This window comes from Nuphar pumila, chromosome 6, assembly GCF_984573655.1.
Source record: "Nuphar pumila chromosome 6, dmNupPumi1.hap1.1, whole genome shotgun sequence".
In the NCBI taxonomy this organism is placed as follows: Eukaryota; Viridiplantae; Streptophyta; class Magnoliopsida; order Nymphaeales; family Nymphaeaceae; genus Nuphar; species Nuphar pumila.
Window position 1 is genome coordinate 117,422,148 of NC_143254.1, and position 11,954 is coordinate 117,434,101.

At 38.0% G+C, this 11,954-nt stretch overlaps 1 protein-coding gene across 3 annotated transcripts; it reads left to right on the plus strand.

The window, feature by feature from the left end:
• Positions 1–1,705: 1,705 nt before the first annotated feature.
• Positions 1,706–7,473, plus strand: LOC149835868 (uncharacterized). Of its 3 annotated transcripts, none has more exons than XM_090008797.1 (13): positions 1,706–1,786; positions 2,223–2,559; positions 2,912–3,639; positions 3,763–3,852; positions 3,948–4,190; positions 4,311–4,532; positions 5,624–5,738; positions 5,828–5,977; positions 6,129–6,364; positions 6,441–6,531; positions 6,672–6,724; positions 6,967–7,045; positions 7,183–7,473. In XM_090008797.1, exons 2-12 carry the CDS (start codon positions 2,259–2,261, stop codon positions 7,030–7,032), a joined length of 2,295 nt encoding a protein of 764 aa, XP_089864923.1. In that variant the 5' UTR covers positions 1,706–1,786; positions 2,223–2,258; the 3' UTR covers positions 7,033–7,045; positions 7,183–7,473. The 3 variants fall into 3 exon arrangements, 2 of the variants coding, with proteins under 2 accessions (XP_089864923.1, XP_089864922.1); XR_016432374.1 differs by having other exon boundaries at positions 1,709–1,786; positions 2,229–2,559; positions 5,828–5,934; XM_090008796.1 differs by having other exon boundaries at positions 1,709–1,786; positions 2,229–2,559.
• Positions 7,474–11,954: the final 4,481 nt, after the last annotated feature.

Genomic DNA, 11,954 nt, shown 5'->3' on the forward strand with positions numbered 1-11,954 from the left:
TAATAAAAGTATACATTAAATATATTATAAAAATATCATATAATATATATTATATACAATATATAAATAACATACTATATACATATATTTGCATATTTTATATGAAATATAAGGTCAACATGACCCGGCTGAGTCACGGGTCAATCAAGGACGAGCCAATTGATGAGTCACTGGGTTTTAAAACTATATTTGGATCATCGTTGCTGCTATTGGGAAAGAGACAAGAGGTGAATAGGAGAAAGATAGGGTTTGATGAGAGGCAAGTAATGGAGGGATGAGCTAGAAGAGGGAAAAGTCGTTCTTTCAAAAGTTAGAAACCCAACTATCACTTCTACATGCGAGAATTCAAAAAAAGAGATTTTACGTATAGCAAAAATTCACCAATAAAATTTTCAAAAGAAGAAGAAGAAAAGAATCCTAGGCTATGGGAGGCAAAAATTGAAAATTCTGTCTCTAAACTCTACTTTTTTACTAAAGGAACCATGCGAAATAAATTAGTACAGTTATGATATACTAGAAAATGCACAAATAAGCAAATTGCATCCCATTGATACACTATGCACATTTACATCGGAATGTTACCATTAGTTAAGGCACAAGTTTTTTATATTTTTCATTAGTGGAATAACATAACGATACCCATTACTTTTTCAGTGAAATATATTCAAACAAACTGAAGATTCCTAATCTCATGTTTCATCACCGTTATATGCTACTGATGCACTGGTAGGGGTCTGCCTAACCCGAGCTTGCCAATAAATAAAACCAAACAAAACCCAAGTCCCTACTGTCAGGGCCGTACCTGTGTTTTATGGGGCCTAAGGCCGAGGAAAAAAATGGGCCCCCTATTAATAGTAGTAGTTCGGGACAGGGTCTTGAAATTTTTTGAGTCCCTACTAAAAATGGGGGCTCTAAAAATAGGCCCCCTCAATGCCTTGGAATTTTTTGAGTTCGAGGGCATCGCCTCCAATTTTTTTGGTGCCCCTATTGAAAATGCAATCTCTATTAAAAATGAACTCCTAAATTTTTTTTGGCCCCAGGGCCCTGAGGCCCAAGTCTCATTGGCCTCTTGACAGGTCAAGGCGCCTACTGTGATGGTCTTGAACCCAACTGTTTTGGGATGAGTATAGTGTCAAAGCCCGTTTAACCCAAAACAACTAGTACAATTATGGGTTTAACCTTTTTTTTTTTTTTTTTGAATTTATAACCCCAAGAAACCACACCTGACACTACAACTCTGAGGCTAGGATTATGGGTTTAACCTAGTCTCCCAAATCTAATTGTGGGGAAAATTTCAGGCAGAGAAAATCATATCATATTTATGAGAAAGGGAGTTTCTATGGGGGATATCTTGAAAAGTTAAGTATATATATATATATATATATATATATATATATATATATATATATATATATATATATATATAATATAAAGATGCAAATAACAAGAAACTAGTACAGAAATAATTTTACCCGTTAATACGACAATACAAATAATTTTTTTTCAGACAAGGCTATATTACGAAAATATCAAGTTTTTTTGGGCGTTATATCGGCGATACATGTGACACGGGTTCCTCAACCCCAGAACCGAACCAGAGATAGAGCCATTGCGGGCCCCACCTGCACGTAAACCTAACTCACCGCCTCCCCAGAAACAAAACGCAGACGTAGTAACGCATCCACCCCCCCCCCCCCCCCCCCCCAAAAAAAAAAAACCCGCCCATCTCTCTCTCTCTCTCTCTCTCTCTCTGAAGCGTCTCGACGTCTCGGTTGGCTTCATCAAGGTGAGCGAAATCTCCTTCCTAGGGTTTCGTTCCCTCTTCCTTCTTCGATCCTTCGTTCTTTCTGCTTCTTATGCGTAATGATTTCGTTAAATTTCCTCTCTCTCTCTCTCTTGTTACGTTTTCATGGCGATGCGTGCTTATGCTGCGTATAGCGAGCGTTAGGCAATCGTCTCGTTCCGTTCTTCTAGGGGTTTCAGATGACTCGTTCTTTGAGGGTGAAGACGTTGTGTTTTTGTTGTTCATGATGCGTGGTTTTGACCGGTCAAGATTAGGGATTTTGGTTGATATACGAGCCGATTTGCTGCAATCTTATGCACTCGGGGTCCGGGAGGGAAATCTGGGGTTTAATGTTTAGGGTTTCTAGGGTTTTACATATCGAAAGCGTTTTTTTTTTTCATTGCTCTTTCCACCGGTATTGATATATTTGTGGTTGAAGTTGCAGCGGCGTCTGGAATTCTGGTAGGGCTCGGAAATGAGGACCCCGAAGTCGGGCTCTGCGAAGAAGACCGTGGCAAAGAAGAACGCCGAGAAGACCCCGCCGAAAGCTGAGGCTCCATCAAACAGTGCTATCTTCGAGCCATCTTCGAAGACCGTGGCAAAGAAGGACGCCGAGAAGACCCTGCCGAAGGCTGATACTCCACCTTGCAGTGCCGTCGAGTCCACGCCAAAGGCAGCGGAGCCAAAACCAAACCCTGCGTCTGGAGGGAAGGTCACAAGGGGCAATGCTGCTGCTACTAAACAAGCGACTCCGAAAGCTGTGGAGGAAGTGAAAGGTTGGTCTTCTATGGTCCTTTGTTTTTTATTTTTTTCTATCTGTTGTTGTTGTATCTGTGTACTTATTGGAAATTTACAAACTTATGTTCATCACCATCTCCGTTATCCGTCCAATTTCACATTCTAAAGGATTTTGTTGGAAAGTGGATTCGCCCAATTATTTAGAACATGGGATCAGTCTCTGTGTGTTCAATTAATTTGTTGTATTGTGGAGCACAATGAAAAATTTCCAACATATCCTTATTTTTTTTCTGGATAAGTGGGTGCCTGCCTCTTCATTCGGTTGTTTTCTTTTACTACGTGAAAGAATGATTAAGTTTCTTCTCAATTTGTCCTTGTTTCTGTTGCTAGTTGTTGATTCTACAAGCACACCTGCCAGCGCTACTCCGGTGACCGGTGATGCTAAAGCAACTCCTGCGACTAAGTCTGCTGAAAAGAAATCAGCTGGGAAAGATAAATCCACTCCTGGGAGGAAGGCTGCTGCTTCAAAAACAAAGCCAGTGGAACCCGTAGTTGCTGATGCTGCAACCAGTGGCAATTGTGTGGATGCGGAAAAAGAGGCTGCTACTCAGGTGCCGAAGCATGGCCAGAAAGAACCCAAAGAATCTGATGTCAAACTGGCCGCTGATGCCCAACCTTCTGATGAGCAGCTGGATAATGTGGTAAATGAGGAAGAGCCTGATCGGGAACGGGAGGATGAAGATGCTCATTTCAATGAGGATGACATGGAGGAGGTGGAGGATGATGAACAAGAAGGTTTCGAGGAGTCTGGTGATGAAGATGAAGAAGGGTCTGAGCCAGATGAAGAGGCAGGTGGGGTGGAAGCGGAGCAGCAGATCCAAATGACCGAGATTGTGAAGGAGAGGAAGCTAAAGAAAGAACGGGAGATATTTGTTGGTGGTTTGGACAGAGATGCTGTAGAGGAGGATGTCAGGGAGGCATTTGAAGGTATTGGAGAGATTGTCGAAGTTCGTTTGCACAAGGATTTTCTCACAAACAAGAACAAGGGTTTCGCATTTGTGAAATTTGCAACAAAGGAACAAGCAAACCGTGCATTGTCTGAGTTGAAATTTCCTACGGTGTGTTTATTCTTTCACTGTCTTTGCTTGAATGCACACACATATGCACAAATATATTATAATTTGTTTGATTTTGGTTTTTGGTAATACCATGATGATCTCTCAGTTAGTTTGCATTTTCAGATAAGGGGAAAGCGATGTGGAATTGCTTCTAGTGAGGACAATGATACGCTATTTCTTGGAAACATTTGTAACACATGGACGAAAGAGGCTGTAAGCAGAAACTTCTTCTCAAATCAAATGTTCTCTTGGGCTTTGTTTTCTTTGAATTGTTCTCAATGTCGGCTGATCACCTATCATCATTCCAGGTTAAGCGGAAGCTGAAAGAGTATGGAGTTGATGGGCTTGAGAATATCACTTTAGTAGCGGATACCCAAAATGAAGGTTTAAGCCGTGGTTTTGCCTTTGTAGAGTTCTCTTGTCATCTGGATGCAATGAATGCATACAAGCGGCTACAGCAACCTGATGTAATTTTTGGACATCCTGAAAGGACTGCAAAAGTTGCATTTGCAGAACCACTCCGAGAACCGGATGGGGAAATCATGGCTCAGGTTTATTTAAAAAAAAGAGCATCTTTGCGAACAATGCTGCATCTGATTTATTTTTTTTTTGTTTTCTAAAAGTTTATTATGCTCAATCTATTTACTATGCTCAATCTATTCATTGTACAGGTTAAGTCTGTATTTGTGGATGGGCTGCCACCACATTGGGATGAAGATCGTGTTAAGGAACAATTGAAATCTTATGGGGAAATTGAACGGGTTGTTTTGGCTCGTAACATGCCAACTGCCAAGCGGAAGGATTTTGGTTTTGTTAACTTCACAACTCATGAAGCTGCAGTTGCTTGTGCCAATGGTCTAAACAATAGTGAACTGGGCGATGGAAAGATGAAGGTATTGTTCTTTGTTGTTATTTCTAATGTCATGTTTTGTGTCATCTTATGTAATGTTATATCATGCTCTGTTCCATCTTATATCATGCTTAAGACATTGAGTGTAGCTTTTCATGTAAAAAAAGGACATTTTGCTGTATTTTCCCTCATATCAATCCAGTAGTGCCAGATTGATTTTGTTTACTATTAGCATGGTAGTCTTTGATGGAGGTTGGATTTTCATGTATATTTATTTTCTTATAGTTGTTTTCACTGTTCACTTTGTCACAGCTTTTAAGAGCGTATCTTGTTCTTGATTCCTTGTTACTGTTGAGGTAGTATAGGTCTTGGTCTTTTTATGAGTCTAGTAAGGCCTTCCTAGTAATGAATGGTTGAAGATAACACTAAAGTTGTTGTAGTTCACTTTGAGTTTGAGGTAATTTTATATTTTGTAATCCATTTGGCTTGCTGCTGCTTAATACGGTGCTCTATTGTATCCTTATTGATTTTGTGGTTGAGCTTAATGTATTTCCCCATATGCCTTTCTGATATTACCCCTGTATAGGTAACTTACATGCATCCGTTAAGTGAATTATTGCATATGTAAAATTATTTCAGATATTTTTAATTAATTAATATTGCCGGTCTTACTTTCTTGCGAATCCATTGGTGGTTATAGCCCAAAATTGCATGTTCAACTTTTCATTTTTTAGAAGTCCAGTCGTGTAAAAACTGAATAGTTAGTGGCCAACAGTGAGATGACTGAAGGGCCTAAACTGATTTCATGCCAACTCTTTTTTTTAAAGTTCAACATACATCTGGCTCATTGTTCGTCTCTTTATTCATGTTGGTTGAGGCATCTGTTTGTTTTATCCATGTAATCATAATATAGAATGTGCAACAATCAATAAGATTGTTTCTCTAACTGTATCTCGCAGAACTGCTTTAGGCCGAAATTGCATTTGTGGCTCAAGTGTTGGTTCCTTTCATAAGCTTTTTTCTTTAATCTCAAACCTGGTTACACGTTTCAAATGATGCTCAAACATTCATATTCTGTATTCCCTACTTCTAGTGTTGATGTCATGGACCTACTTTTCATCATGTTTTTAATAGATGAAAACTAAAGCTAGGCTTGCAAATCCTCTACCCAAGACTCAAGCAGTTAAAGGTGGAATGCGTGGTGGGTTTCGAATTGGCCATTCAGGCATTGGAGTATACCCTCGCTTTCGTAAGTTTTGTTGTCTGTCATGCCTTATAAATTGTTGTATTAGTTAACTTCGGCTGTCACTTCTATGCTCATTTGCTTATATCACACAGGAGGAGGATTTGGTATGGGTAGACATCCTTTTCAGAGGGGAGTATTTCACCGTGGCAGGGGCTTTCATCCCCGTGGTCGTGGAGGTGGCAGGTTTTCTCATGCTGGTGTTAGTGCTGACTCCCGTGGAAGGCATAGTTTTGTTGGGCGAGGTTCCTATGAATATGCATTTTGCAAATTCAGTTTTTTCTAGAGCAATTCCATTAGCTTAATTTTCATAACAAAAGTAGCCACTGTTTCTACTTTCTAATGAGATACAGTTGTTTCCTTTCTGACTGTAATTCATATATATCAATCATGCAGGAGGTAGAAGGGGTTCCTTCAGGAGTACTTATGAAGGATCTAGCAATGAGTCTGGCTTTGAGAAGCCTAGGCGTGGTTCATTTGACCGAGGCCGTGGAAGGCCTTTCCAATCTCAGAGGTATCCATATCATTCACAAGAGGAGTTTGATCAACCATATGCTGGTAGATACTATGGCGATGATTCCTACTACTACGGTGACATTGGTCATGGTGTAAAGCGGCCTTTTTCTTTGATGGTAGGTAGACTGTATTGAACCATGAATTGTGTGGTCATACATTTTGTAGGAGTTGAAACAAATCTCTTTATTTCAGGAGTATGAATCTGCTAACATAGATTCTGGAAGTAGAGTACGTCCTCGCTATGATCATCCTGATCCAGTCTATAATAGAACACATTATCAAGGTTTGCATTATTTTCTGAAATGGCTATTATGCAACTTGGATATGTATTACATTCACATACTTGACACAGTGATTTTAGTTATCCTATTATTGTGCTTAAGAATAAATACTTAAATTCATTCTCTTTTTTGTTTATCCAAGATCCTTTGGAGTCTGGAAGTGGATTGTATTCACGTGACTATTATGGTTCAGATGTAAGTGGAAAATGCAGCTAATTTCTTTTCAAAGAGCTTGATAGCTAGTATAAATTTATTGCCAAATATCAATATTTTTTCTTCATCTTGATTTTTCTGGTATTTCGTTTCCATAATTCCATTCATTTCTTGTTACAGTTTGATGGTGATGGGTATTCACTTTTAAATATATAACCAAATGCCATTATTTTTCTGGTCTTGACTTTGCATATGCTGCTCTTTCCTATCATTTCAAATTGCAGTTTGGTGGTGGTGGATACTCATCTTTTTATGGTGGACACTCAACAGGAAGGGACTATTACTATTAGCTGGTCCATCTTGGTAATACGGAATGCTTTGTGCTTATTATCTCTTTTTTTGGTCCTCAATTAAACTGTTGGAATTACTTATATTGCATATGCAATTGAGGTTATCATATTACACTAATTTTGATTTTTTCATGAGAATCATTCTTGCAGATATGTGAAGCAGGGCCTTGTTGAGGAAGCAGACTTCATTTGTTTTCTGTTGCAGTCCATATGCTCTTCAATAGTCTTTTCTGTTTCTTTTTATGAAGCGTCCTTCATGTTGTCTAGGTCGTGTCTATCATAGATTTTGTAACAGGTTGAACCCATGTGGGCTGTTAGGTTGTGACTGGCATTTAACTATCTTAAATGTCTGCATATATTGAGCTAAACTTGAATTTGGACAACTATTTTATTTTACATAGAGGACATTAACAATTTACGAGTATCGGATGTTGATTTTCAGTATCAGCCTGAAGATGCTGGCCTCAAATCATTCAATCTATCTCTTGGTTTGGTGGTTACATTGTGAAATTGAATTTCATGGAAACAGTCAGGAGACAAAGTGGATGTGACAGTCCATCTTGATGTTGGAGATCGTTTCTTAGTTATTCTCCTGTCCCTTCCACAAGGATGGTGGAATGATTCACGGATTTTTTGTAATCAAACAATTTTGTTATGGATAGATTAGAAAGGTTCTTCTTGGAATTGGAGCAATGACCATAAGACATTTCTTAATCTGTCATTTTGGCTTCAGACTGGCAGGATCAAGAACATGGAATTGGGTGGTTTTGCTATGATTTGTTTTTTGTTTACTTAATCAAAGATGATTTGAATTTTTCTTTTAGTTGTTATCAAGAAAGTTTGATCATGTCTGGTGGCACCATCATTTTTGGGACGTAACTGATCTGTGTTGCACATGCTGTTCCTTGGAGCTTGAGTTTAATTTTTCAAACATGATGCCTTGCGTTCTTATCATCTCACAGATGGATAGTTTCAATTCTGGAAGTTAGTGATATTCGTTTTGGAACCATGGACTTTTATTGTCTCCACGTTCTCTGTGGCAACAATTGGGACAATCATTTTTCATGGGATGGCTTGAAACAGAAATGATATTCTTTCACATATGGCAACTTTACTGGATGCACATTTATCTCTTGATTTCCTGAAAAGAAGCCTTCTAATAATGCATGGCTGCTAAACTAGTCTGGGTTTCACATAAAGATGTAGATAGGGTGTTTGATTTGAACCCTTTTATTGTTCCTGATTTTATCTACGAATTACAAATGAGATGAAAATTGATGAAAACCATTGACTGTCCCATTGTTGGTAGCATACTCTTTTGCTGCACTATTATTTTGATGGAAGTGGATTTGATAGCTTGAGTGTCTTGGGATTCTTAACATGTTTATTAAAAAATTTGGAAGATTTGTTTGTATTACAAAGAATCACAGTGTGTATGTCTGCTGATTTCTTGTGAAGCTACTGAAGTTGAGAAATCATTTCTTGATCAGTGCCATGGGATCTGGATTTGGTTCACCCGTTTAGGTTGATCTCATCCTGATTGGATGGATATCTTTCGATGATTCTTCATTTTTTTGGGATTATATTGTGAAAGAAGGGTCGATCTTTTCTGTTAGATTTTTTTTTGCATGTCATGTACCAGAAAACATTTAAAGCACACTGCATTTGTCCAAGATCATTTATATTGGGAGGATATCATGCTTAGGAGCTTCAATTATTTGTACATCATTATTCTGGAGGAGGCTTTAAATAAGACATGAAACTGCGAGAGAATTTTTAACGTTCTCCTGGTGGTATAGGGTCTATAGACTGCTGAATTGTTGAGGTTCCTGCCGGATAAATACTATTGCGTAATTTACTTGTGGGAACTGTTAATAGTGATGGAACTTTTGTAACTGGTTCAAAGGCCTTTGGTAGAAACAATTAATTTTTTGTGAGAGTATTTTGTGAAATTAAGTGTTGAGGGAGGTACCCAGTTGAAAAAATCTTTTCCTAAGCTTATTTCTTCAAAGTTATCTGGACAGTTGTGTGAAGTTGGAACCTTCCTGAAGAAGTTATCTGGTTTTGTACCTTTATGATCTGATCACTTGCCTGTGTAATATATGTTGGTTCTTATTGAGTATGAATCTGAATTCAATGGGTTATGGAAAGCTACTGATTGTGGTGTATTATTTGTGCTTTATCTTTGTACAATGCCTTCACAGTGTTACTGGAGGCTTTGGTGGGAGGTATCTGGCTCTCATGCCATTTCTCAACGTTGAGGCTTATAGTGCTCCTATGGTGCCAAAGTAATAGTTGTCTCTTTCTACTATTTTTTTAAATATTTAGTTTAGAAATGCTACTTTATTCCGTGGGGTGCAAATTGTCACCCTACACAATCAAGAAGATTACACAAAAAGAAAAACACAAAGGGAATGGAAAAGAAGCTTCAAAGATTTGGTGAGCCCTAGGGATCAAGTTACTAAATTTTTCGTTGTCAGGAAACTTTACAATTAGTTATGGTTAAGTTCCTCTCAGGAATGCATCATGGTAACCACCTTTTTTATTTTTATTTCTCAATTTATCCCTACTTAAGCCCTGGTTAGGCGATACTTTGTGAACCCAATTATTTGTCAACTTGATTGGGTATCTAGTATCTCAATTGACAATTGTATGATGTTTGGCTGACATGTCGGCTGTTTTCTGTTTGTAGTTTCTCTTTCTCATTCATTGTTACTATTAGGGCTGCGAGATGAGTTGAGAGGCTTATGGCTTGGCTTATTTTGTTTAAAGCTCATTCGGGCTCATAAAATAGGCCTCTGCCGAATCATGAGTTGCTCATGAAGGCTACCCATTAGAGTGGGAAATAATGGGTGCTTAGCTTGGCTCAGATCGTGTAGGCCAGTTGGTTGGGTTACATGGCTTGGACAGTGGACATTAGGTGTTCAATTGTTGTTGTCATCAACCGAAATAAGCAAATGAATTATATATATATATATATATATATATATATATATATATATATATATATATAGAGAGAGAGAGAGAGAGAGAGAGAGAGAGAGAGAGAGAGAGAGAGAGAGAGAGAGAGAGAGAGAGAGAGAGAGAGAGAGAGTAATTGGTCTGTCCTAACCAATTTGGGTATTGCTTGGGCTGGACCACTTCAAAAAGCTATAGTTGTAGGCTTTGTTTGTCGATGTGTTAATATTGCTTGTTTACTTGAAAAAATGTTTTTGATCAAACTGTTTCATTGAGAAAACTCAATTTTTCTATCGCAAAGCTTTTGTGCAATATGGACTGTTGACACCACCGAGGTGGTATCCCATGTGATAAGCGTGGTCCTGTGCCAAGCTGAAGGCCCAGGTTCAAATCCCTCTGCCACATGGGGCTTAAGAGTTATCTGGTAGGGGTCTGCCTAACTCCAGCTTGCCTTTCAAAAAAAAAATATGGACTCTTGACTTTTTAATTTCTTTCAAATAAAAGTTTCAGATTCTTTTGAAACCTTTCTATACAGATAACGGCAACAGCGGAACTTCTTGTTTACCGGCCTAGTGACTATCATCATAATACCACATCCTTCTAGTCCTTCTCCAGACCTTTGTTTTCTGCATCTTGGTTATATTTTTCTTCCTTCCTCTATGTTGTCACAATCTTCATGGTCATAATTCTTCTTTTTTTTTTCTTCCATTTTTTCTCCATACCATCACCATCCTTTTTGTGCATCATCATAATCATTCTTGTCAATTATGCCACACAGATAATCCATTTTGACTCCTGATCCATATCCCCTTGTAAACAAGTCATTGTAAACTTCACAAAAATTGTCTGTCACAATAATTCATGGACTCGAGGATGCGGAATTCGGATTCAACTCAATTTTTTTTTTCAAAAATGGGATACTAGGACACAACTTTTTAATTTTTTAATCAATAAAAACTATTCTTGAATATTTCAACATTAAGAATGAATGGCTTTTTATTAAAAAAATTAAAATGTAATAAAATATTATTTAAATATTAAAATAATGCCTTATCTGTCGCTGTCGAGTCTGCATGTCTGAGCATGCCCACTTGTCTCACCGGGATATGCAGCCAAAATGGCATGTCCCTGTGACATTTCCAAAATTGTCTGTGTCCCTGTACCTGAAGCGTAAATGTGATATAGTTTGTCGATAACACATACACACTCTCTCTCTCAACCCACATTCTTTCTTTCTTATTTTTTGTTCGGAGGTTTGCAGGGTTGTTGGAGAATTAGTGTCAGTATGTTGACCTCATCTCATCGAAACTTGGTGCTACCTGAATTAACGTTTGATGCACTTGTTAAACTTGTAAATGGTAGTTATATGATGTTTCCTTAAGTTGCCTCTTATTGCCTTTCTCCATGGTTTAATAGGGCTTAGCCACCTAGCTTCTATTAATGTGTTATATTTGATATTACATATAATATTATATTTAACTTCAAATATCTAACATTTTACACAAGTTTTAACTATATGTGGTGTGCCCTTTTTTCTGTCATCTAATGTTCTTCACTATGTGAGTTCAATTCTTTTATCTTATAAACCCCCATGTCAAATCAAAGACCCATCCATTTATGTACAATATAATAGTAGCTTGTTTTCACTTTGCCGTCCTAAAACTAGCTTACTGTTGATGTTGTCAATCCCACCCATATTGTTGCTTATTGGAGTGGAGGTGCAGTCTATATTGTATTAATGCCACCAGGAGGTTTTGATTGTTTACCAAGGTTGCCAAAGAGGGAAGCATGATTGGGAACCTATGTGGTTAGCAGAAGAGAGAAACAATAGGTTTATAAGGACAATAGCAGAAGAGAGAAACAATAGGTTTATAAGGACAAGCGAAGTAGAATGTGAGCATTGAACCAGAAGGATTTAGAGGGTAAATAAAGAAGTGTTTTAGAATGCATAAATAGAACGAGTC

Excerpts from the sequence above, each read along its gene's own strand:
- LOC149835868 (XM_090008797.1), top strand. The coding sequence starts at position 2,259 with ATGAGGACCCCGAAGTCGGGCTCTGCGAAGAAGACCGTGGCAAAGAAG. Across the intron at positions 4,533-5,623 it reads TGGGCGATGGAAAGATGAAG|ATGAAAACTAAAGCTAGGCT; the intron begins GTATTGTTCTTT and ends TGTTTTTAATAG. Across the intron at positions 5,739-5,827 it reads TGGAGTATACCCTCGCTTTC|GAGGAGGATTTGGTATGGGT; the intron begins GTAAGTTTTGTT and ends TATATCACACAG.